Here is a 24829-nt window from a genome sequence, read left to right as displayed (position 1 = left end):
CTCTTCGATTTCACATTAACATGCTAATTTCTCACATTAACATCACGCTAATTTCTCACATTAACATCCTGCTAATTTCTCACATCAACATAACTAGCCCCGCCCACTTCTGTATGACCCTTGGGCTACACCCATTTCAAACCTTTTAAAACAGTCTGCATCAGCAGCAGACCAAAACTTTCCCACCTGATGACGGACGCTTGTGTTGCGCCCGAAACCTGATAATTTTATTGTTTTATATTTTTATTATTTTATTATTTCCCTTCTACGTGGTGACTTTACCGAAAGAACCAAGAATATTAATCCCTGCAGTCACGAAATCTTTAAATCAAGGTTTGAAGCATGTTTTATATATTTTTTTGGGGGGGGCGAAGCTTTGTGACGTCAAATTTGAGGGGGGGGGGGGTCTGACTTTTTGTGACGTCTTGTGACGAAGGAGGGGGGGGTCAAAAATCGTCCAAACTCGCGTGACGTCATTTATGGACGGCCCCTGAGACTGTAGTGTTTGATGCGTACAGGCAGCGGGAGGGGGGCAGTTCGCGCATGCGCGCTGGGTCCCGCGGGCGTCTCGTTGCCATGAGAACGCGGCCTGCGCTCCGGCTCGGCGGGGCCGCGGGAACCGAGAAGTAATCCCGCGACGAGGTAACGGAATAACGGAGTAACGAGGTGACGTAGTAACGGGGTAACGAGGTAACGGAGTGACGGGGTAACGAGCCAGAGCAGTGAGGAGAACCCGGGCTCCTGGAGCCTTCCCTGTTTGTCCGTCAGTCGATGGGGCGTCAATATCGCCTCCCCCCGCCGCCCGCCCGGTGTGACGAGCCTACGCGGACTCTGATTGCGAGCGGTTTGAGGCGATTCACGTGTGGGGATGTTCCACTCGTTCGAAGGCGCCACACGGTGATTCACTTGCCTTGTTCAGATAAAGAAGTGGGTGCTTATCAAAGGCTTCGGCGACTTAAGTGGTACTGGGATATCTGTCTGCGTGAAGGCTGTGTGGGCTTGCGTACTTGTGTGTTGTGAGATTGAATGCTTTATTGTGAGATTGTATTTTGTGTGGTTGTGTGCGTGTTGTGTGTGTGTTGTGGTTGTGTCTGTGTGTTGTGGTTGTGTCTGTGTGGTTGTGTGCGTGTTGTGTGGTTGTGCGTGTTGTGCAGTTGTGGTGGTTGTGTGTTGTGTGCGTGTTGTGTGGTTGTGCATGTTGTGTGTGTTGTGTGGTTGTGGGTCTTGTGTGTGTGTTGTGTTATTGTGTGGTTGTGTGTGGGGAGCGGTAGTGTAGCGGTTAGTGCGCTCCGACACTAATCCAACGACCCGATTTCGATTCCCACTCACGGCCAACACCGGTGACGATTATCTGAACCGGTCCTGGGCCTCCCCCTAGGTCGACTCAGCCTCAAATGAGTACCTGGTGCGGTGTGTAAACATCGCCACTTAGGAGACAAAGGCGGCCGGGCGTGGTCCTGGACATCCACCACCTCGTGTGCCGTGCCAACCTTAATAGTGTAGGTCAGTGGTTCTTCACCTTTACTGCAGCCTTTGGTTCTCAAGCGTTTAAAATGTATACCTTTAATAAAGGCGTAGGTTTGAGGAAACAAAGCAGTTGTACTTACGTGCCCATGCTTAATTTGTGTTTTCGATCATGAACCTTGAAAAAAAATGTGGCCATGACTCGCACCCCCAGAAATGGCATCCCGCACCCCCAGGGACGGATTAAGATTTTGTAGGCCCTTGGGCTACAGGTACTGTGAGGCCCCCAGTAATATTTTCAAAAGGAAAACAAAGTTAAAGAAAAATAAAATTTATTTTTTACAAGGCTAACAACAAATTAAATTCAGCATTCACAAATGAAATAACTTTTCACTTAATCTGGGCTTGCAGCCCCTAAAGCCCCATGCCTGAATCCGGCCCTGGGTGGTGCACCCTAGGTTAAGAAGAAGAACCACATTGCTCTAGGTCAGGGGTGGGGAACCTTGTTTCTGCCAAGGGCCATTTGGATATTTATAACATCATTCGCGGGCCATGCAAAATTATCAACTTAAAAATTAGCCTGTTATATTTGGTCAAACACGTAATTAATTCACCCCTAATGTGATGGCTGGAACTGCTTCTCATTGGTGAAGTGTGTGATGATGTTCGCTGGTATTGACGATGTTGCTGCTGCTCGCAACTGCTTTTCCAGGTTTGCTCCTAGATTTATTGAATTTCGAGTCCCGCCTGCGGTTGCCTTGGCAGGGCCAGACCAAATGATTTTGCGGGCCTCGGTGCTCGCTAACAGGACTTGCTCCCCCAACAGTCTGTTAAATACTACATGGGGGACCGTTGTTGCGTTTCGCTCTGTGTGGTCACTGTCTGTGCAGGAGCCGTTCTCAAGCCGACGAGCCGAGGCTACGTTAGGAAGAGAGCATAGAGGGCCCCAGGGTGACTTATATGTGAGGAATATGTCCAAGTGACACGAATTACATTTGATGCGTGTTTGTGTAGTCGTGGTGATCAAGGAGCTCAGACCCCGCTACAATTGAGAACCCAGTTTAGTCATGAGTGACCAGCACAATTTAAACGGAGGATGTCAGCGGTGGCAGCTTAGCACTCTGATTTACAATTGTCCGAGCCGGCTAGACCCCCCCCCTACCTTATGAAAAAAAAATATTTAAAGACTTTACCCTATGTCAGTAAAGTGTGGATGGAATATACGAAGAGTTGCGTTGGCTACCAAATTAAACGGGTGTGTAACTTTTGCTTAAATGTGCTGTTACGAGGCAGGTGTGGGATTTGATCGTTGTACAAAAAGTGAAAAAATAAAAGTCCATACTTGTCAACCCCTTATCAGTGCCTACCTTATTACAGACCAATTCAGACCTTATTGGTCACCCCGTGCGCTTATAAATCTCAACGTTCATCCTACAAAGTCCCATCACAAGGGAGAAACACAAACAAATCGACAAAAAATATTTTACTAAACAATTATTTCCCATATTGAAACGGCTGTACACCATATGGGCCTGAAAACTCACTGTCCCAGTGCAAGAATACGGGTAAACCGTATGGGTTGACAGGTATGAAAGTTACAGCGCCTACACCAACTAATGCAATAGAACGATTCACCCCTAACGGCACACAGCCTACCACACGAGCCATCGGACTCTATCTCTATAGTCTCTCCCCCTAAATAGAACTCCACCTTCTGCCACTTAAACACAACACGAACTATGTGTATGCACTCCCAGTGGGTGCATATAAGGGCGTCCAACATTACTTCAAAGCTTTTATGAGGATATGTTTATTTAGCAGGAAGCATGATTTAAAATACACTGCTATATTGTTCGATGAGGTTGTTCTTGGGATATGACATGTATTCTGCGTTAAGAATGCCATACGTGTAGACTGAGGAGTGTCCCATTGGATATTGTGGACACGGTGCTTCCCTTGACCCGCTTACATGTTATTTCTCCACCGTATCGTTGCACTGAGTTATCTGTGCAGCTCCATTACTAACCATCAGCTTCAGCACTAACCTACAGGCACGCTGTTGTCCTTTCACCTGTATTCTCGAAGTGAGAAGCCCCGTTACTCCAGCAACGTCGTGAAGTGGTGCATTGTGGGGGTCGCTGTGTTTTCGTCCGTGGTGCTCAGTGTGTAAGGGATGCCGAATGGCAGAACACCGATTTGTAACTGAGAGCCGGGATTTGAGAGGTGAACCGGACAATTTCTACATACAGAAACAGATTTCAACTGCCAGATTGACGTGGACTGATTTTGCTTTGTAGATGAATAGATTATCACCTAATCGTACGGTGTGATGGCCTGTTCTTTAACCAGGCTTCCAGCTGCTTCTCTGATTATGACGCGATGGATACGCTTCCTACGTAGAGCCATCAGCACCACGTTTAATTTTACAGGCCCACGATTTGTTTTTGTCAACTTAAGTTGAATGTGAAAGGTAATGCTGACACAACATGTTTTACATTTACCTGGGGGAAAATCAAACTTGCAATGTTAACATGGCTGAAGTTTAAACCTGCATGTAGAAGGTATTTTACTTAAAAATGCACCCCCTCCCCCCAAAAAGTGCTTCACATTATTTTAAGTGTAACTGGCCACTGTAGCACAGTATATTGAATCAGTTTCTATAAATAATAATATTGATGTTTCAGCTCTTAAACCCAGGCTACCGGATAGATGTACCTCTGATTTTTTTTTAAATCCTTAACACTCCATGCATTCCACACTGTGTCCCCCACCACGCAGAGTACTGTATAACATAGCTTAGTCAGGATTGAGGGCTCTCATTTTGTGAATGAGCAGAATTCAATGGAAGAACAAAACAACTAAGAAGGTAAGAATAGCATGAGCGTGGTTAAGTCACGTAGAAGGGAAACAATAAAATAATAAAAATTTAAAACGATAAAATTCTCATGTGTATGCATGCGAGGAATATCATGTGACGATAGGCATAACACAGCAAGAACTTATTGCAATACAATGCAATTCAAATTGATCAAATATCACATTCAGAAGATTATGATCGATGGCTTAGCATTTGCTGTGGTGCATTTGCCTTTCTAGTTACTGCATTTGAACAAAGTTGAATAATGTAACGAGCGGAATTGTGCCCCCTAGCAGGTGCCATGCCTCGCCGTTTGGGCTTCACAGTGGTTGACGCATCAGGCCACGAGGAGGGCTACAGTGCTGTTGAGCTCACGTCGCACGGACCCACAGTGCAAGGATGGAGATCGCCACGGTATGAACTTTGAAAGCACATGATGGTACGACATTGCTCCACCCAGGGAAACCAGAATTGTAATCGTGAAACTTTCTCTATATTTGCAAGCTCTGTCGGCCTGAATTCATGATATGAAAAGTCCAATTCACATCCTTATGTCCGTTTTTGGCTTAGTCATGTCTAAACATGGTGCTCCATCAGGGTTAAATGGTTGTATGCCAGCATGTGCATCATGCCGATAGAATGAGTATGGTGAATATGATGAAATATGCTGACTTTGTATACTGTTGTGATATCACAAGTGCATGCTAGTAGCACTTAATCCAACAGCACTCCAGTTTAAATGTGTGTTCATGTGTGTTCATGTGTATGTTTCTCTAGGTATTCACTTTATCCCCAGGAGTTAGTGCTGTGCTTAGAGGGGTCATGCCATGTGCAGAAGCTACAAGTGCTATCCCACCAGTTCCTCATCTCCTCCAAGCTGGAGATCTACATCGGGGAGAGCCAGCATCAGGGCAGTGCCTACACTCGCCTGGGGTTAGACAAGCACAATATTACACGGCACACAGCGTGATCTGGCACAATATACTTTACTGGCTGGGTTTGCTTTTGACATTACCTGCGCACAGCCTAAATTTGTGTTAATTGGAAAATATATAGCAGATCATACACATAAAACGACGTGTATATGAACTTGAATAAATGTCAATATTTAATTAAACATGCTGAGTATATACTAATGAGAATTTTACCACTTACAAAGACGATACTGATTACTTGTACATAAACCTCAGAAAAGTGTATATTCACCTCGGCCTGAATACTATATATTGTAGTGATCTAAGTCAGCTCCTTTTACAAATGTAACTATTTTAACTATAACCATACTCCAAAGTGATTTCAAATGCATCCAGATTTTATGACTTGCAACCAGTACTGAAAAAAGGTTGCAATTGGGACAATTTATGGGTCGCCAAGTTCGAAATACCGTGTTGCAGGGAGAAACAGGCAGCAGGGGTTTGAGGGACGGGCAGTGGACGCAAAGCCCCTACTGTAGGATGCATTGGGGCTATATGTTTTTGCATTTACATTTGTGAATGAATGTATATCTCCCTTTATTTGAGAGTGATTGGAGTGAATCGTTGAGTGCAGGAGTATGAATCAAACGAACTGCAATGTAATGGATTATATCGAGCAGAGTCAGAAACTAGGGGCCACGATTCGAGAATCAATTCTTTTTTGTTACAAATAAGGTGCATGTTTACATCTGGAGTGGCTGCAGAGTTACCATGAGCTTTGCGTGCATAGTTAGTGTAAGAGTGGAATATATCCTTGCATGCCTAGCATGTTGTATGCTGTGCTTTTTAGGTACGTGGCCCTGTCTGACAATGAGAAGACTGGCTTCCGTGCACGGGAGCTCAAGTCTGTGCATGTGGATGCCACTGGCCGCTATCTAAAACTCATTATCCACAAGAACCATGTCAACAAATACAACATCCACAACCAGGTGACAGCTCTCAACAACTGATCCTCCGCACTCGCAGCAGGAGTTGGATATTACTGCTTTCAGGTTTTACCATTGTCTTTTACCAACATCAACACATCTCAGAAATGCAAACTTGTATTTAATTCTCATGTTTAAAAAAAAAAATCATACTATATTATAACACAAATTGTGTTGGCTGGTGTTAGGGCAGGAAAGTGTACATGCGCTGGTGACGTCACCGCGCACACTTGTGCAATGACGTCACCCGCATCCGACTTTGAGAGCAGCGAACGTTTTGGAGTAAAAATAAATTGTACATTTTTAATGTTTATAATATCTGTTATGTGTTGCCTCAATATGTGCTTTGGCTTTTTTTAGGTGGGACTTGTAGCAATCAACATCCTTGGAGATGCCGTGGACGATAAGGATTCTGGAAGTTACTCTCCTGGGGTGAGTGCCATTCTCCATGGACACTTAACATCAGCGTAATGGAGGGGACAAACATTTGAAGGAATTCACGGACCCCGTTTCTGTGTGAAGACACACAGCCATTCCACTATAGCGAGTGTCTTTAGCACCTGGAACTTGCTGCTCCTGATGAACATTGTTCCTCTCTGCAGGAGGAGGACCATTCCCAGACATTGTGGTTGATGTACATTGTGGGCATTTCTTGGAACTGAAACAAATTCAGCAAAAGTTGCTTCGTAGAATTATTTAATTTCAAGGACTACCGGCAAACATGAACGTGATTCCATAAGTCATTGCAGACAATTTGCTATCATAAAGGAACGCTTTGGCATTTTTAAGTGGAAAGGTGTCATCAGGAGCTGATGTGCTCCACTGTATCCAATGTACATGGTTAGTCTTGTGGATTGTTCTGCTGTGGTTTACCTGGATGTTACACAGATGAACATGGTGTGCTTTGGTGTACTGTGAATTTGTGAGACCACAGGCAGCTGATCGCCTTATTAGCCAGTACCTCAAGCACCATCCTGATGATCCGGCTCTGTCATCTACCACACAAAGGTACTTGTTTCTAAATGTCACTGGAGAGAGACGTTCTCCGATTATGTAATGATGGGTATTAAATATATTTTACAGTGGTTACATTCACAAGACCCTTAGAATATATATAACATTTGTATATGACCATCTTTAAGACAAAGTCAACGTGCCTGCCTGCTCAAACAAGCAACGAGGTGGTGCACATCTTCCCTGGTGCCTCCGAGGTGGTAGTCGAGATTTAATGTTTTTATGGTGGTAGGGCAACTCCATCCATAGGACGACTACTGTTGAATTACAACAAAGTTGTACGAAGTGGTATATATGGTTCAGGATTGCCACAGTTGACTCCGATCAGATTTTAACTCGCAGATTTCTGTTTGCTAACCAGAACACCAACATGCTGCGTTATATGGAGGGTAATCAAGTTCAATACAACCATTGCATAAATATACATTAGTACGTTGTTGTCTCTTGTAAAATGAAAAGATACAACAGGTGTTCCCTTTGTCTACGTATCATCAGGCAGGAGGAGTTCGATCCATTGGACGATTTAGCGTTTGGGATGTACGTGGACCCGGAGGTGGCGGGAATGATAAGGACGCTGGATGCACGTAAGCGAGCCGCTGTGAGAGAGGAGAAGTTCCATGTTGCCAAGACCCTTAAGCAGGCTATAGCTGACCTGCACAAGGTACGTGTGTCTGTAGTGGACAAATGCACGTAGTACAATGTGTGCATATTTGTTGTTTAATTAGCACGTCCATTAGTAACCATGGTCCCAAGGAACCATACTGTCCCGCTATCGCTCCGCACGGTCTTTACACTTGTATTCTTCATGGCTGCCATGATTCCCCGCTTGTTACAGGGGAGGTGCAGGAAATTCTTGGAATATACCTCAAGTGCATTGACCCGCTAAAGTATTTTGACACTGTCAAATGAACGATACTATATTAATTCGTGTGTCTAAAAGGGCCAATACAATGGCGGATTGCAGACTTATTTTTACAGCACATATTTGCACTTGGATACACTCACATACTAAACATATATATACCCACACACACCCTACATTAATCACTGGTGGGGAATAAAGCCTGTGGTGTATGTAGGGTGTGCATATGCATACAACACTGGTATTTATCCAGGAAACCCTCACAGAGTCTTTTCTATTTTAAAAATGGACTTGCATTGTAATTTTAAGACAATCCATTAATCAGTATCTTGCATATAGAAAGCCATCAAGGAAGCCCACATAAACAGGTGTGAATGTTAATATATCTGTAGAGATAAATCAGCAGCCCATTTGCTTCACTCTTATCTCCTGACCATTTTGTAGTCTAGAAGGTGAGGAGGCTCATGCACACGACAACATCTGCGTAATCCACCAACCCCACTTCTGAAGTGCTGCGTTACAGCGATGCATCCCCATGTTCAGAACATATGGTGGGCAGGTGCTTGTTGTTGTTAATGGCATACCTGTCGTGATTCTGGTGGTGTTCACAATGCATTTAATGCTTGCAAAATGCCGTGTTTTAGGTTGGTGAGCGATTAGGTCGGTATGAGGTGGAGAAGCGGTGCGCTGTGGAGCAGGAGGATTATGACCTTGCTGAGAAAAAGAAGCAACAGATGGAGGAATACCGGCAGAGGGTTTACCAGGAGCTGAGGCTGCATAATCTGCTGCAGGTTGTCTGTGCAAAGTACTTTGCTTGCATACATTGTGGTGAACACACACGCTCCAATAACAAGGGCTGTGGGTGTACAGTAAGAAATATGATTTCAATGCCAAAGAGTAGTGGTTCACAATCTCTTGTCCGCAGACAACTGGTGGTCCGCAAGGCCATGGAAAGTGTTCCGCGGAATTGTTGCAGATATGTTTTTTTCATTAAACAAACTGCGTGGTGGTACCTGAACATGATTAAACAAAAAAGGAGCTGTAACCTGTGACTATCTTACTTTGTCATATTCTGATATGAATATTCCATGTTGTATTGCGTGCTCTGGTAGGAGGAAGAGGTGGAATGGCTCAGTTCACCTCTTTTTAGATATGAAGGTCACGGCACAGAGATGGGCTCTCCCCGGGGATTGAGAGGCAGCAACTCGCAGATAACTTCTCCAGGGAACACGGCACGTACTAAGGGGGCAGCCTTGCAGGAACGTGGGACACCAAAGGGCATGTTGGCTGCAGGGGAAGACGTGCACACACATCGTAGTGAGTCTGAACGGATGTACTCCACCCAGGTACGGACATCATGCCACTTTTATATCAGGTTGACTCTGATTTTCAGTTTATTATTTTCAAATGTAAAATTAATAAAATAAAAATGGTGGTTCGAAATTCAACCTATCATGTACATTTGGAAGGTTTCAATAGATATGCTGTCATCTTCACAAAGGAATAGGAAACTGAACTTTGAATGTGCACACCACCTTTCGAAACATTGTATATTATAAAACAAATTTAATATTCTTATATAATTGTGTGTCGCAATTGCCTCTTGTAATTTTCGAATAACTTGTGGCTTTTGTTAAGTGTTGCTAAAATGTGTTGAAGATAATACTTTAAAATGTCATCAAGTAATAAAGAAAGTGGCAGTGCCATTCACAATTGTGGTCCGATTGGCAGCCAACGCGGCAAAACCCTCCCTCTCATGATGATCGGCCAATCCCTACGGTGGTGCGGCAGCAGCACAAGGCACAGGACGACGCAGGAGACAAAGACAGTCTCTTGGCACAGGTGGGCATTGTTCTTTGTAAGCGTGCCCGTCACCCCGTTGGGGCAATTTGTGGTATAAGGTGGATAGCCATTCGTTATTCACCTGTGATTTTATCAGTTTGTGGTTAAGGTTTTAATATATTTTTGTTTTTCTGAATTATATTCTTTAAAGCAGTAAAATATAGAAAAGTGTTTCTATTGTAATATTAACAATTGAAAAGCAAAACAATGTGCCACATACAGGGTGGCTCGTCAAAAGGGGCCTGGGTTCAATTCCCGACATGGGCTCCTTTCTGTGCGGAGCTTGTATGTTCTCTCCCTGTTGTGCATGGATTTCCTCCAGCTTCTCTGATTTCCTTTCATAGCTAAAAAAAAAACCACAATGTATCTGGTATTGGCCAAAATATCCTGACGCCGAAAAATTACTTGCAAATTACCCAATTAAGGATTACACACAGCAACATAGCTTTTGACTGTGAAAATTTGGCAAGACCATCCTGAAAAATGGTCTTGAAACTCAGACTTTCCTGGGTAAACCACCATAATGATGGTGAATAATCATATCATCATTGTGTAAGTGTACAATGCTGTTTTTGACTCTTGTACGTTCAACAGGCATGGGTTGGAGAGGACGCACTCACGACTCCGTCAGCCGAGGGTGGAGACAAAGCAGGGGGAGAACCGTCAGCCAAGCCGGAGGAGGGAGAACCGCGGGGCAGTGGTACCCCAGAGCCGTTAAGCGAGATGGCGCTCAGAGAGGCTGGGCCGGTCATTGACGTGTTTGGGGAAGGGCTGGTGAGCAAATGCGTATTCGCCAAACTCCACGTGTGCTCAAGTACTTTTGTGCATGTGGAAATCTTATGCTTAAAAAATACACAGAAAATACGGTGTAAGACCAACATTGCATGGCAACTTGTGGTAGTTTTAAGTACTGAATCTGGACACTGATAATATGGATGTTTTTGTCTTTGTTTTGTTGCTGTGCTTACATACCACAGAGCTCCCTTATAAAATATCTGGGCAACTGGCTTAACGGGATGATCTGTGTAACAAATAAAATAAATGTAACTGGTACATTAAGGTGAGCTTTCCTAAATGTAGTTGATGGTGGAGGTGAGGGACCTCCATCTGTATTCCAGGTATAAGAGGGAAGTGAGAATGTTGAGTGGAGGACTTTGTGTATTTACTTTCTAATGTACATATTATCGGGAGGTAAAAATTCATCTTAAGAAATTAGATGATCAGGTAGGAGTAAAGTCAGTGTCTGATCAAAGAGCTGGACCCTCAGCAAAGCAAGTAGTAAAAAAGATGTTTGTAGCTACGGAATGTAACTACTTTTCCATGAATGTCATGGCTTGATAGGGTAAGCAACTAGAAAGTTAAGAATACAACATTGTCACTGCAGATGTAATGAGGAACATGAGGTTGTTTTCAGTGAGCCATTTATGCAGGCTGGAGGAGGGAAGGTTACTAAAATGAGCATTAGTATGGCACTCACAGCTTGGTAATCACCAAGCCAGGTGACCCAGCCAAATGATGGGATATGATAAGAGCAGGTTTTGGAGGTCTTCTCTTACATTAAGTCTTGCTGTCTTTATGTGATGTCTGCACCTGTAGGTTGCAGGCGCCTACTCTAAGACGTGGTCGTACCGTGAAGATGCACTTCTGGCCATCTATCGCCAAATGGCTGAGCTTAAAGAAGGGATGGCTCGAGAGGATATCAGGGCAATGCTGAGGGCTGCCATTTTCCTCGTCCGTCGGGCCCTACGAGACCAGGTCACCTCGGTATGTATTAACACCTGTTCACTCCAGCCTCGGTACATGTGGCTTTCAATGCACAATATGGAAAGGTACTGTATGATGACTGTCACAACCTAGGAATCACACATTTTTTGTTATTTTTCTTTAGGTTATGAGCCAAGGACAACTTTGGCTGATTGCGTAGCTCATATAGAAATTGTTACGGGATTAATTAATTTATTGAATAATTAATTGATCAGACCACTAGATTATGAGATATAGAGTGTTAAAGTTACATTTATACGTGTTATTTTTAAAAATATATAATATCCAAACGTTCAATTGGGTCGTCTGTTTGACGCAGGTGTTCAGTGCATCCCTGAAGGTGCTGAAGATGCTGGTGACCCAGTTTGTTCCCCAGCACCGTCTTGGCCGAGTCGACCTGTCGCACTGCGTAGAGGGCACGCTGCCCGGGCTCATGGCGCGCACCGGGGACACTACGACACGGCACCGCAACGCCGCCATGTCCTTCATACAGGCAAGTCGCAGGGCACGCTGCCGCTCCCTGGGCTGGTGGAAAAGTAGGCGCAGCACCACGCAATAGCTTTGGACTATTTACGCTGATTGATTAATTGCGGTCCAGTTCTCCTCACGTCTGTTCAAGACTAACACTGTGAATAACATTGTTACATGTGATTTTGCAAGCTCAGCCAAGATGGGTCAGTTAGTCTCAAGGGCAGGGTAAATCCGTTCCAGATGTGATGGATACATTTCTCTCTAGTATGGTAGTAGAATGTATTCATTTTATAATGAAAGTGTCTTATGATTAATTAACAGTTATTGTCCTTTTGGTCCAGGAGCCGCTTAAGTCACACACGATGATGGCTCCGACTCCTGACTCTAGCCTTGTTTCAGCTGTCCCTGACATAATAAACCATACCATCCACCTGTACGTTGACTAAATAATTCTCATTCTTCACGCTTTTGTATAGTACTGCACCAAACTTCTGCTGTGATACCCAAGTATTCCTTATTTTCTGCACCCCTTTAGTGTCCGTAAGGCTGCACTTGTGGTTAAGAAGGCAATGCCCCTATATTAATGCAACTGTGCATTACTTATGCTCATGTAGTACTGTTTGTGTGTATTTGCACGTCAGGAGCTGGCCTTGCTGCAAGCAGTGCGTGCTTTGCAGCTGGTGCCCCCGGTGTTACTGCAGTCTTTCGGAGCACATGCAGCATCACGTCTCGCTATCAGCCAGCTGGAGCTGCTGCTGCGCCTGTTGCCTGAGCTTGGCCTGGACGGACACGGTCTCACTCCCACCAATGTCATGAAGGTGATGGCATGGAGGCACAAATTTGTAGACACGGGTTCCACACACCCTCACTGATGGCACAACGTGTGCTTGCTTCAAGGCTTATTTTATCTATTGCTAAAATCTGCTCTTTCAGTTTTCAATTAAATCTGCCAATTTGCTGGAAAAAAACGGAGGAAACTCATAAAAAGTTGAATCCAGCTTCCACCATGTGGAAAGTAATTGCCACTTTCCACATGAATGGCAAAGTTTCCCTGCAATTTATGATCAGCATTGCTGCCTATCGAAACCATAAACATCGATGTTCATGGGGTGTACCGAAAGATGTGGGCATGGTCATGGTGATAATTTTGGCAGGTGAAAGTGTGTTGAAAGAGGTGGGTGTATTCACACTTTACCCCACCACAAGCGACCTGTGGTGTACCCATTTGTAATGCTGGTTGGACAGAGGTAGTGGGGATTTTAGGAAACTTGCACCATTGTTTCAACTGCCGCACTGAAAAATGAAATCAAACCAGCGATTTCTGGATTTCAAGTGTGGTGTGCTAACCATTACCATTCCTCGTTGAACGGGGTAGATGCGTTCCTGAAAAGTGCTGCATTCAACAAAAATGGTGTGAAGTGAGGAATGACTGTACTGAATCACACTTGCATTCTAGTTTAAGCCTGCAGTCATCCCATGATGGGACAAATAACTTATATGAGGGTATACCACGTACTGTATCATTCCGTGTACTGTATCGTACTGCTCAGTCATGCAGGTCAACAAAGCAGTCCGTCGTCGACCGCTCAGAAACCGCGTTATAACGGGGCGCGATCTGCGGAAAGTGTTCTAGAATAGAAGAAACCGTGTTATAGCTAAAACGTGCTTATGAAAACGCGTGAAGTGAGGACTCGCCGTACGTGTTAACGGCTGTGTCCACGAGCAGGTGGCCCAGTGTGGCCTGGATCACACGGGAGCGGATGTGCGGGAGACCGCGGTGCGGCTCGTGCTCGCTCTCTATGGGATGAAGCGTGAGGCGGTGCGTGCCCTGCTGCCCCCGGATGATGGCAACACTCGAAGGAACCTGCTCTACCGCGGCCTCTTTGACGCCATGGACCGCATTGATGGCAAACCCACGCATGCGGAAGTGCAGGTAATGTGTTTGGCGTATGGGTGTTGGAGATCTTTCCTTGGTTGGCTGATTACACGGATATCATGTGAATCTCCCAAACCCGGCATGGTGGCTTATACGTGGAAATACAGCAAAATAATTATTAAATTAATTGTGCAGAGTTTTTCTGCGTTATCCCCTTATATGCACACGTTTTCCATGTAGTCTGTTATCCTCCCACATGCAAAACATGTAAAAATAAAGGGGACAATCTTATTACATCCTGCAATGTAATAATCCATCTAGGTCACGCACACGAGCTGATTTTATCGCTCCATCTCCCCTCGGTGGAAATAATCTCTGACACATTCCATTCCTTTATAACTCCATGATTGTTACTCTTTGGTTCTTTCGGTTAAGTCACGTAGGTAGAAAAATAATAGATCACGACATTTCGATCGCAACACAAGCAATCGTCATCAGGTGGGACAACCACAGCAAGAAAAAACTGCTGAAGTAGGCAGTCATGATCTATTATTTTTCTACCTATGTGACTTTACCAAAAGAACCAAAGAGTATGGATTCCTGCAGTCACGAAAGCTTCAAATCAATCCGTGATTATTCTTGGTCACTAGCCATCATCTCTTTTAGCTATATGTCCTGCCCAAGCCCACTTTTCTTCACTGTTTAATTGATGTCTTTAACTTGCATATGTTCTCTAATCCACGTGACTTGTGTTCACAGCTAAAGTCAAATTGTCTCCGTGCTCAAACTCGTAGTGGGGTGGCGTTCATCTGCAATGATAATGCATAGCCATCGGTGTAAGTTCCCCTTCGTGAAGGCCAGTCTTTACATAGGACGGCTGCTCGTGACTTCCCATTTACCTTGTGGGTGGATTGCGGTATCTGCAGGTACGCCGCAAGGCAGCAGCCGAAGAGGCAGAGAGGCGTAAACAGGCAGAGATACAAGTCCTGCAGCAGCAGCTGTCGGCTCTGCACGAAATCCAGGCACAGGTGCAGCTTACCAAGGTACTCGCCACCATGCACACCACTCATTTCACGCATGCCAAACTTGCTGTATTATGTCGACAGCGTATTCCATCCAGCAGGTTATAAGAGTTGCGTGTTTATAAATGTTATTTGCAACCTAGCAAAAGAGAGGACAATGCTAATTACAGGTAAAAATAACACGGTTAACATAATAAAACATCTAGTTTAGGGGTTAAGAATTTACATTCCAAGTAAAATATTGAAATTCCTTGTAGCAAAATTGTTAAATGTATACCACCATTTTGAATAATGAAATAACTATTATTTAGGGGCAGTGCAGTGCAAGTGGAGGCACAGTGAGCAAATTATTGAAACAATGTTGCGTAGTTCGCAGCTTTTAGCAAAAGAAAATCACATACCCCGTGAAACAAATGATCTTCAAACAAGAATGTTCCAGATGTTACACTTAAAGAAGCCATGAAAACTCGGAAATCTCACAAATCAGATGGAATTCTGTGGGCATGATCAAAAATGAAGGACCAGTTGTGAGATCAAAATTAGGGCACCTATTTATGAAATGTTTAGACAAATACCTCAATCATGGAGACAAAACTGATGAAGAAATGATCGATGCATTGGCCTCTGATAAAACATGTAGAAATTGTTCACAAAGATCATGTAGCACTAAATAGTTGGACAATCTGGATTTTAATATCTAAATATATATTTTTGTAAGGTGTATTGTGCTCCTATTTGTGTTATGTTTTTTACAGGAGAAAGAAAAAGGCCGTCCAGGCAAGAAGCGAGGTAAGATGTCTTATTCATTAGGGCACGCATCTTCTACGTGGCATGCACATCAACAGCAACCGCCATTCGCCACTATGTAGTGGTGACATCACCACGGTGCCTGTACCCAGCCAGATGCATCCCAAGACCATGTAAAATGTCAAAGGCTAGCTGGCAGGAAGTCATGGAACAGACCAATGTGCTATGGATTGACTGACTGAGATCACTAACAGACGCACCGCTTGTGCTCCCCACTGTGCCACCTTGCTGCGTTTTAGCTACCCAGCTCTCCGCTCTTTGTTGTGAACGTCACTCCTTTACCCTCCGCTGTTGTTGGAGGGTGGCTGCCTCCAACTGCCCAGTAGCGTCCTCCACAAACCTCCATGCACATCAAGCACAATGAGACCTACACCATGCACTAACTCCAAACGCTTCTCCCTACACACACGCTATCTTATTGTTATTGTTGGTGTGTGTGTGTGTTTAAATGTGTATGCGTATGTTGTGTGTGTCCTCAGCAGAGGAGCCAGCAGTTGCCTCCCAAGGCCCCCAGCCTGTGGAAAATCCCCCCAGCGCCTTGCCGCAATTTCTCGAGAAGTAACCCTAATTACACACACAATTAATGTAAAAGAAAACATACAGCTTTACGTTAGCTGTATTTTTTTTTAAACAGCACAGAAATGATATATATGATTCTCAATCGTTTCACCACATACACATGGTCAAATTGTATACATCTAAATCAGGATAAGGATTTGGAGTAAATGCCACAGTTCATAAGAAACTTGTCAAGAATAATTAAATATGTTAATGATGGGAAAATCCATCGTAACAGAGCAATCAGTGCAGGTTGAAAGCAACTTCACTGATTGTCAAGGATGAAAACTTGTTGCAGCTTGTCAATATTTTTACATTATGCAGTACACATCCATTTACTCGCATGATTACAATGCTATATTGTGTTGCCCGTCAAGATGTATGATTTAAGATGTATGGGGTTTGTGTATATAATTTAAATAAATGTGTTGTTAAAATTCATATTATTTTGAATGTTAACCCAAATGCATTAAGAGGTATATGAAGCTTGTGAGTGTTTGTCCTAAGCATGTCAACAATCAACAATTTAAAAGCTGAATATTACTCTCTGGTATGCCAGTGAAATGTGCAACAAAGTGCTATCCTGAGTGATTCTGTGCAAGAGAGCAGTAGTCTGCATATCATTAACCATATGATATCATTAACCGTGTAATATATAAAGTGGCCATACTCAAGTTTAGCCATTTAAAATAGCTTGTCATTAGAAAGCTACTCGAAAGATACACACTCGAGCCAGTTTGTAATAGATTTTAGCTCGGAAAGGGATATTTAACTATAATCGTTGACTTCATTGGAGGCAATGACAATTATAACAACAAAGAAATAACAGATACAGATGTGGTGTTACAAAATGCACTCCCAACTGTAACACATGACATCAACTCCACAAGGTGAAACCAATGCAGTGCACCAGACATTTTCGTGTTGTCAGCAATGGCCCTCAGGCATGTCATGATTCATGTTTCAACCCTAACTTGGGTACGACTACGGGTGCGACTTCATCACAAGTTGTCGGTGATGAAGTCGCGCACGCAGTCACACGTGAACACATAAATAAAATGTAATCAAGGCTGCGGAAACCTCAATCTAAGCACGTTGTTACACTCTTCCGGGATGTCAGTGCCGTCTCGAGCGAGTGCCGTTTGTGTGCGTTGTGCTGCGGGCAGCATCTGTGTGTTCTGTGGGGAGCGGAGCGACTCCTTCACCGACGAGGGGCTGGACGTGCACTACTGGAGGCACTGCCCCATGCTGCAGCGCTGCGAGCACTGCAAACAGGTGACACGCAAACGGATGCAAAGTGCGAGAATTCACATTCAAGCGGTCATCGTGGCCATCCTGCAAAGCTTTACCGCCTTCATCTTTAACCCTGAGTTTATAGCACACAAAATATACAGCCAGCAAACATTCCAGGCTTTCGTTCACGCTACCATCAGAACAGAAAGAGGGCGATGGACTGGCATGTAGTCGCTAGTTGGAACGGAGCTTTACAGTACGGTGCATTTGATCACAAACAGATTGCACTGTGAGTCGCCTACTCATTTTGGCTACTAGGATTAGCTTGTGGGCTTACCAAAACTGTGACTGAGACAAGTGCGCAGAGGCGCGGATGGAAGTAGTAAATAAAATAATGGGCGGGCCACGCGCGGACTCACTGCTCACCTCCTGCTGTGCGGCCCGGTTCGTAACAGGCCACGGACCGGTACCGGTCCGCGGCCCGGGGGTTGGGGACCCCTGGCCCAAACGGATGTTTGGTCAATACCTTCATGAGTGTATTGCATGTAGGAGAACTGGAGTACATGGAGGAAAGCCATGCCGTGCATTTAAGGAAATAAAACTAATGTCTTCACAGACAAGTTAAAAGCCAATGTACTGTTCTTACTTCCACTCAGCACATAATGAAATCTGCATTATCCACCAACTCTGCAGCTAAAGTGTCAGACACCCAACCGACAGAGATACAACTTGGCCTATAATTTCCAGAACAAAATATATCGCGGAACTATATGTACAATTTTGTAGTCTGCTGACATGCATCAGTTATATGTGTGCACCCTTGTCTAAACCCCGAATGGGCAACAGTGCTTAGATCCTGGGTATTAATGCCCCCACATTTTGGGATTAGTCTTAAAACCAACATGCCTATGGAACACTCCGAAATGTGCACAGAAAAGTGGAATGTTCTGGCTGTCGAGCCGTGTGTGGGCTGCCTTGTAGAGCGGCAGGTTTCAAGCATATGATGACGTGATCAACCAAACTCACCCTGAAAGCACTGAACTACAGGCCTGAGCCACCACTTACTGCTGGATGACGCTATGAGGATTGATAAGACTTGCTGTGGCCAAATCTCATATACAGTGAGGGAAAAAAGTATTTGATCCCCTGCTGATTTTGTACGTTTGCCCACTGACAAAGAAATGATCAGTCTATAATTTTAATGGTAGGTTTATTTGAACAGTGAGAGACAGAAAAACAACAAAAAAATCCAGAAAAACGCATGTCAAAAATGTTATAAATTGATTGGCATTTTAGTGAAGGAAATAAGTATTTGACCCCCTCTCAATCAGAAAGATTTCTGGCTCCCAGGTGTCTTTTATACAGGTAACGAGCTGAGATTATGAGCACACTCTTAAAAGGAGTGCTCCTAATCTCAGCTTGTTACCTGTATAAAAGACACCTGTCCACAGAAGCAATCAATCAATCAGATTCCAAACTGTCCACCATGACCAAGACCAAAGAGCTCTCCAAGGATGTCAGCGACAAGATTTTAGACCTACACAAGGCTGGAATGGGCTACAAGACCATTGACAAGCAGCTTGGTGAGAAGGTGACAACATTTGGTGCGATTAATCGCAAATGGAAGAAACACAAAAGAACTGTCAATCTCCCTCGGCCTGGGGCTCCATGCAAGGTCTCACCTCGTGGAGTTGCAATGATCATGAGAACGGTGAGGAATCAGCCCAGAACTACACGGGAGGATCTTGTCAATGATCTCAAGGCAGCTGGGATCAGTCACCAAGAAAACAATTGGTAACACACTACGCCGTGAAGGACTGAAATCCTGCAGCGCCCGCAAGGTCCCCCTGCTCAAGAAAGCACATATACATGCCCGTCTGAAGTTTGTCAATGAACATCTGAATGATTCAGAGGACAACTGGGTGAAAGTGTTGTCAGATGAGATCAAAATGGAGCTCTTTGGCATCAACTCAACTCGCCGTGTTTGGAGGAGGAGGAATGCTGCCTATGACCCCAAGAACACCATCCCCACCGTCAAACATGGAGGTGGAAACATTATGCTTTAGCGGTGTTTTTCTGCTAAGGGGACAGGACAACTTCACCGCATCAAAGGGACGATGGACGGGGCCATGTACCATCAAATCTTGGGTGAGAACCTCCTTCCCTCAGTCAGGGCATTGAAAATGGGTCGTGGATGGGTATTCCAGCATGACAATGACCAAAAACACACGGCCAAGGCAACAACAGAGTGGCTCTAGAAGAAGCACATTAAGGTCCTGGAGTGGCCTAGCCAGTCTCCAGACCTTAATCCCATAGAAAATCTGTGGAGGGAGCTGAAGGTTCGAGTTGCCAAACGTCAGCCTAGAAACCTTAATGACTTGGAGAAGATCTGCAAAGAGGAGTGGGACAAAATCCCTCCTGAGATGTGTGCAAACCTGGTGGCCAACTACAAGAAACGTCTGACCTCTGTGATTGCCAACAAGGGTTTTGCCACCAAGTACTAAGTCACGTTTTGCAGAGGGGACAAATACTTATTTCCCTCATTAAAATGCAAATCAATTTATAACATTTTTGACATGCGTTTTTCTGGATTTTGTTGTTGTTATTCTCTCTCTCACTGTTCAAATAAAACTACCATTAAAAGTATAGACTGATCATTTATTTGTCAGTGGGCGAACGTACAAAATCAGCAGGGGATCAAATACTTTTTCCCTCGCTGTATATGAAGACATCCCTTGGCACCCTTTGACCAGAATTAATGTAAGTTAAGTTGTATTTTATTGTGTGACACCTCTGCCCTTGTTTGTGATATTTTATGATTATAAAATTATCTTAACACTGAATGTCACTTTATTGTCTGTATCCTGCAAAAGAACTGGAATTAAAACAATACATTGGGAAATAAAACTGTTCAAACAATAAAACAATTAGAATATTCCCATGCATTTTACAAGGGTGTCAACGGCTATGTAACATACAGGATTAATGCTCATTGCTCTTGGATACTATGGAAAATTACATTTGACATATATGTGTGTGACACTTGTTGTCTTTGTGTTGTGAATGTGATGCGTTTAGGTTGTGGAGATTTCAGGCCTCACGGCTCACCGGCTCGGGGAGTGCGAGCGTGGCGATGGGTACGGGAAATGCCCTCGCTGTGCGGAGGCCGTCCCCAAAACAAAGTTATCCGAGCACATTCAGGCCAAGAGTTGCGCCCGTATGTACCATGTACACCCACGCTCGTGCATGTCAACAACACACACACACACAGCGGCACCCACACTATTATAGTCACACCCGCTTGCATATTGTCTACATATCTCGAATGCATAAGCTCTGATATGCCCAACAATGTTGTTTTCTTGGCATTTAAACATTAACATTGCTAAAGGTGATTCTAAAACGTTCACAAAAGCATGCATTAGTAATCAGAGTTGATTTAGCCATCATCCAAGGTCGGTTAAATATTTACTGATGAGTTATTTTGTCTGAAATCAGAATTTGGTTGTTAGTCATTTGAAGAGGCTGGGCTAGGCCATAGCCTTCTTATTGCCGAGAGAAGATGGTAAAACATTTCTAAACTATTGAAGCTGCAAAATGATGAGGTGGAGAATTCATATGAAACAGATGAGATATTTTAGGAAAATTTCGAATTTTGTATGTCATGCATGCATTCAATTTTCTACTTTATTGACCTGACCAGTGTAATTTGTTATCTCAGGAATGTAAAACAAAGCCAAAAACAAATAATTCTCAAGGTTGGTGTCTTCACGGACTGCTGTGTTATTACAGTGATAAATAAGAACGTTCGCTTCGCCTTGCTAGATATTAGGCCACATTACGACTGCGGCGCATCTACCACAAGCGGTGGGATGCACTGTGAGCTCGCGTCCACTTGGAGCGACCTCCGAGGGAACGAGTGGCTCACAGCCGCCCTGCGCTAAAGCCAGCAGCCACTTTCACAACCCAGACATTCATTCATAGTTGCTGCTCAATTCATATCAATGCGAGAGAGGGAGATACGCGAGGCTAAACCATCTCGGCCATCTTATCCCATTGCAGCTGCAAAGCCTGAAAGAGTGGCCAATCGTTGTCCCCTCTGCCACACGGACTTTCCACCTGGAGAGGAGGTAAGAGATGGCTGCATGCGACTGTTTTTTTCCAATCAAGATTGAACTGTTCAATGCATGAATGAGTCGCGCTTTGTCCTCTATCACCAGTTATATCGCATTTATGTCATCAGTCCTGATGAGGATAGATATCTTTACACAATACATCTTGTTTTTCCTTGATATATAGGTTACTTGTAATCCCGTTTTTTCCTAATTATTGTTGATTATACAGAAACAACTGATGGTTTTGCTCCAGCCTTTGTCTTTAATAGATCATGTTTCCATTCTGTGCTGCTTTTCATGTTGGATCAAAGATGATATCTCCATAACTGTTGAATGGATATTAGATATCTCTGTCTAACCTTTGGGTTTGTCTACGTTGAATGTTGTTCTTAATATCCATTTAAAATGCAATGTATTGGTTGTGATAGGCATGGAAGCCTCACCTGGTGAGTAAAGAGGGGTGTACGAAAAATCCTCGCAAAGAGCAGTACCTCCAACGGCTACTAGAAGGTAGGAAACCCGAGTGGAATTCGTACGGTGCTTTCCTGCACTGTCTACACTTTTGCAGTGCTCTTGCACTTCTAGATGTTAACACATTCATGTAACAAATTATTGCTTATTTAGTCAATGTGCTGGAGTTGCTTCTTCTTTCGTATGGCTAATGTAGATGTAGAGCAACAACTACAATTTCACATTCAGGTGGTCAAGCACCTGCCATGGTTTGTGCGGATGCCATTTAGGGTGGACCATGAGTTTTGTGGAAGATCAAATCCAGGGATCTTCTGCGTTGGGTCTTTCCCAGGGTGTTTGTGAGTTCTTTTGAACTCCATTCAGCTCTACAACATTCATTGGGGTTGAACTCGCATCGTTGAAGGTTAAGTGCACGGGTCCAAAAGGGCTTGCTTGACTTCAAGCGATGACGGGGGATGTTTTTGAGGTCCTGGTGAATGGGAAGGCGACTGTTTTCCTAGATTCGTAAGCACTTCCCGGAGGGTTGCAGCATTGCGGCGGATGGGTGGGGGAGAGATTTGTGACAGCACAGGCAGCCAGGATGTTGGGGTCAACTTGAGGTTTCCAGTGATACGTCGCATAATAGTGTTCAGTTGGACATCAACAAGTCGAGTGTGACTACTTCTGGTCCATACTGGTGCACAGTACTCAGCTACGGAGTACACAAAGGGCCATCGTTGATGTCCGTAGCACTGGGTGCTGATGCTCTCCCCAGGTTGTGATTGCCAGTTTCTGGACCAGGTTGACCCTTGTTTTGGTCTTGGAAGCTACCTTTTTCAGGTGATTGTGGAAGATTAGCATACAGGTCCAGCTTCACTCGAAGATAGTTTGGAGTGGGGTCGTGTTGCAGTTTTGCCGGAGAAGGTCACTTTCAGAGTGCGCCTGGCACTCCCATTATTAAGATGAAATGAAGTGACTGTTGTTTTGTGGGGATTTGGCTTAAGCCTCTATTTCTGGAAATGTTTCCCCATGGTGTTTAGGTCTTGGTTCAGAGTGGATTCGACGTCGTTGAAAGTGCCCGCTTTCGTTGCCAGGCGAAGGTCACCCGCATAAACAAATTTGCGTCATCCGGTTGATGGCACGTCACTCGTGTTGACATCGAAGAGTGTTGGACGCCGGAGTTGCTGGTTTGTACGTACTATTTCTCGTTATGTGCGTATCGGAAATGCCCGTTATGCTTTGTCCGCAGCTCCGAAAGGTGGAGGAGCTGCCAAGAGCGGTGGGGCCGGGGTCAAGGCGGGCGGAGCACCGAAGGCACAGCCCCGTGGAGGCATTCCCAAGCTTCAGCCGGCCAATAGGAACGCAGCGAAGTGACGAGATTGTGTTGTAGCCTCGGCGATTGTATCCGGTTATAATCCTCTTACGACGTAACAAACGAGCAGCATGTTAACCTAGTTTGAAGAGCGTATTAAAAAATAGAAAATATGAAGTATACATTGGGTTTCATTCACTTCATTCAAACTTGTTTTTACAATTTTTTAAGACTGAATATCACGTCAAGTATATACGCATCAAAACAATGTCGTTTTTTCTGCTTTCATGATTTACAACTAAATACCTACCACTCAACACGACCAAGAGTTAATTTTTTACAATTTTACAATGTTTTTCTTATTTAATTGCCTATTTTTCTTATTAATATATGCTAATAATTGTAAGCCCTTTGTCAATCCGCTTCTAGGTGAAGGCTTCTATACCATTCAGTCTAGGGGGCTGTTTGTATGTATGTTGAACGTAGCCAACTGTGCTAATCGGAGGCGTGGCGGAAGGACAACAAACTAAATACAAAAAGCAGTTCTAAATAAATGAGTTTTCATTTTATATTTAAAAGTGCATAGCTCCAGTCGCTTCCTAATTTCGAAAGCATGAGCGTTCCAGACGGCCGCAGAAGCGCACCTGAAAACGCGCGATGCAGTGACCCTCTTTGTTCGACGGTTTGACCATACAGCACAACACTGGTCAGTGCAGGTTAGGAAAGGGCAGTAGGATCCGTTCATATATCACTTGCCACTGATGTTAAACGTGATGTTGAAATCAGGAAGCCAGACTTGTAGTTCGGTCCGCTAACCCGTGTGCCAACATTCCTCCCCACTGTACAGTTAAACATGGCACAAATGGGAACGCAATGAGAAAGAATTTGTAATATTGTACGCTCCAGTGCTTTTCATGTAATCTTTGCTCGTTATACAACCAAGTTTACTTAGAGCTGAAGGAGTTACTTTGCAAATGTGTACTTTTATTCACAAGAGACTATGGCATTATATTGCTACTCTCTAATCGTCCTATGAACACTCTGCTAATCATGACCTTTTCCCATCACGGATTTTTTTTTATTTTAAATAATAAATTATATTCATTGTGAATATCAAACTTATATAAAAATCGGAACAATGTTCATTCCAACATTTTGGAATATAAGAGATTACCATGAAAAACTGTCACATCACCATGATACATATTAAAAAAGACACCCATAGTTGCGTGTGCGCTTTGCTGTAGGTCCCAGCACCCATCACGTATCTGACATTTCCATT

The 24829-nt window shown here is 44.0% G+C and overlaps 1 protein-coding gene across 5 annotated transcripts; it reads left to right on the top strand.

Moving 5' to 3' along the window:
* Positions 1-502: 502 nt before the first annotated feature.
* Positions 503-24771, top strand: CEP104 (centrosomal protein 104). Of its 5 annotated transcripts, none has more exons than XM_032960270.2 (23): positions 503-642; positions 4618-4735; positions 5099-5254; positions 6086-6224; positions 6582-6653; positions 7156-7229; positions 7731-7896; positions 8742-8888; positions 9210-9443; positions 9829-9939; positions 10534-10713; positions 11536-11703; positions 12023-12196; positions 12816-12992; positions 13901-14107; positions 14977-15093; positions 15828-15861; positions 16359-16437; positions 17604-17712; positions 20749-20887; positions 21733-21800; positions 22214-22295; positions 23485-24771. In XM_032960270.2, the coding sequence occupies exons 2-23, from the start codon at positions 4623-4625 to the stop codon at positions 23607-23609; spliced, it is 2871 nt and encodes a 956-aa protein (XP_032816161.1). In that variant the 5' UTR covers positions 503-642; positions 4618-4622; the 3' UTR covers positions 23610-24771. The 5 variants fall into 5 exon arrangements, with proteins under 5 accessions (XP_032816161.1, XP_032816164.1, XP_032816160.1 ...); XM_032960273.2 differs by having other exon boundaries at positions 530-642; positions 4615-4735; positions 16362-16437; XM_032960269.2 differs by having other exon boundaries at positions 530-642; positions 4615-4735.
* The last annotated feature ends 58 nt before the right edge of the window (positions 24772-24829 follow it).

Source organism: Petromyzon marinus, chromosome 25, assembly GCF_048934315.1.
Source record: "Petromyzon marinus isolate PM22_M1 ecotype Great Lakes invasive population chromosome 25, UKy_Petmar_22M1.pri1.0, whole genome shotgun sequence".
In the NCBI taxonomy this organism is placed as follows: domain Eukaryota; kingdom Metazoa; phylum Chordata; class Hyperoartia; order Petromyzontiformes; family Petromyzontidae; genus Petromyzon; species Petromyzon marinus.
Note: the sequence above shows the minus strand (reverse complement) of the source record. Positions and strands in the feature narration are given on the sequence as shown.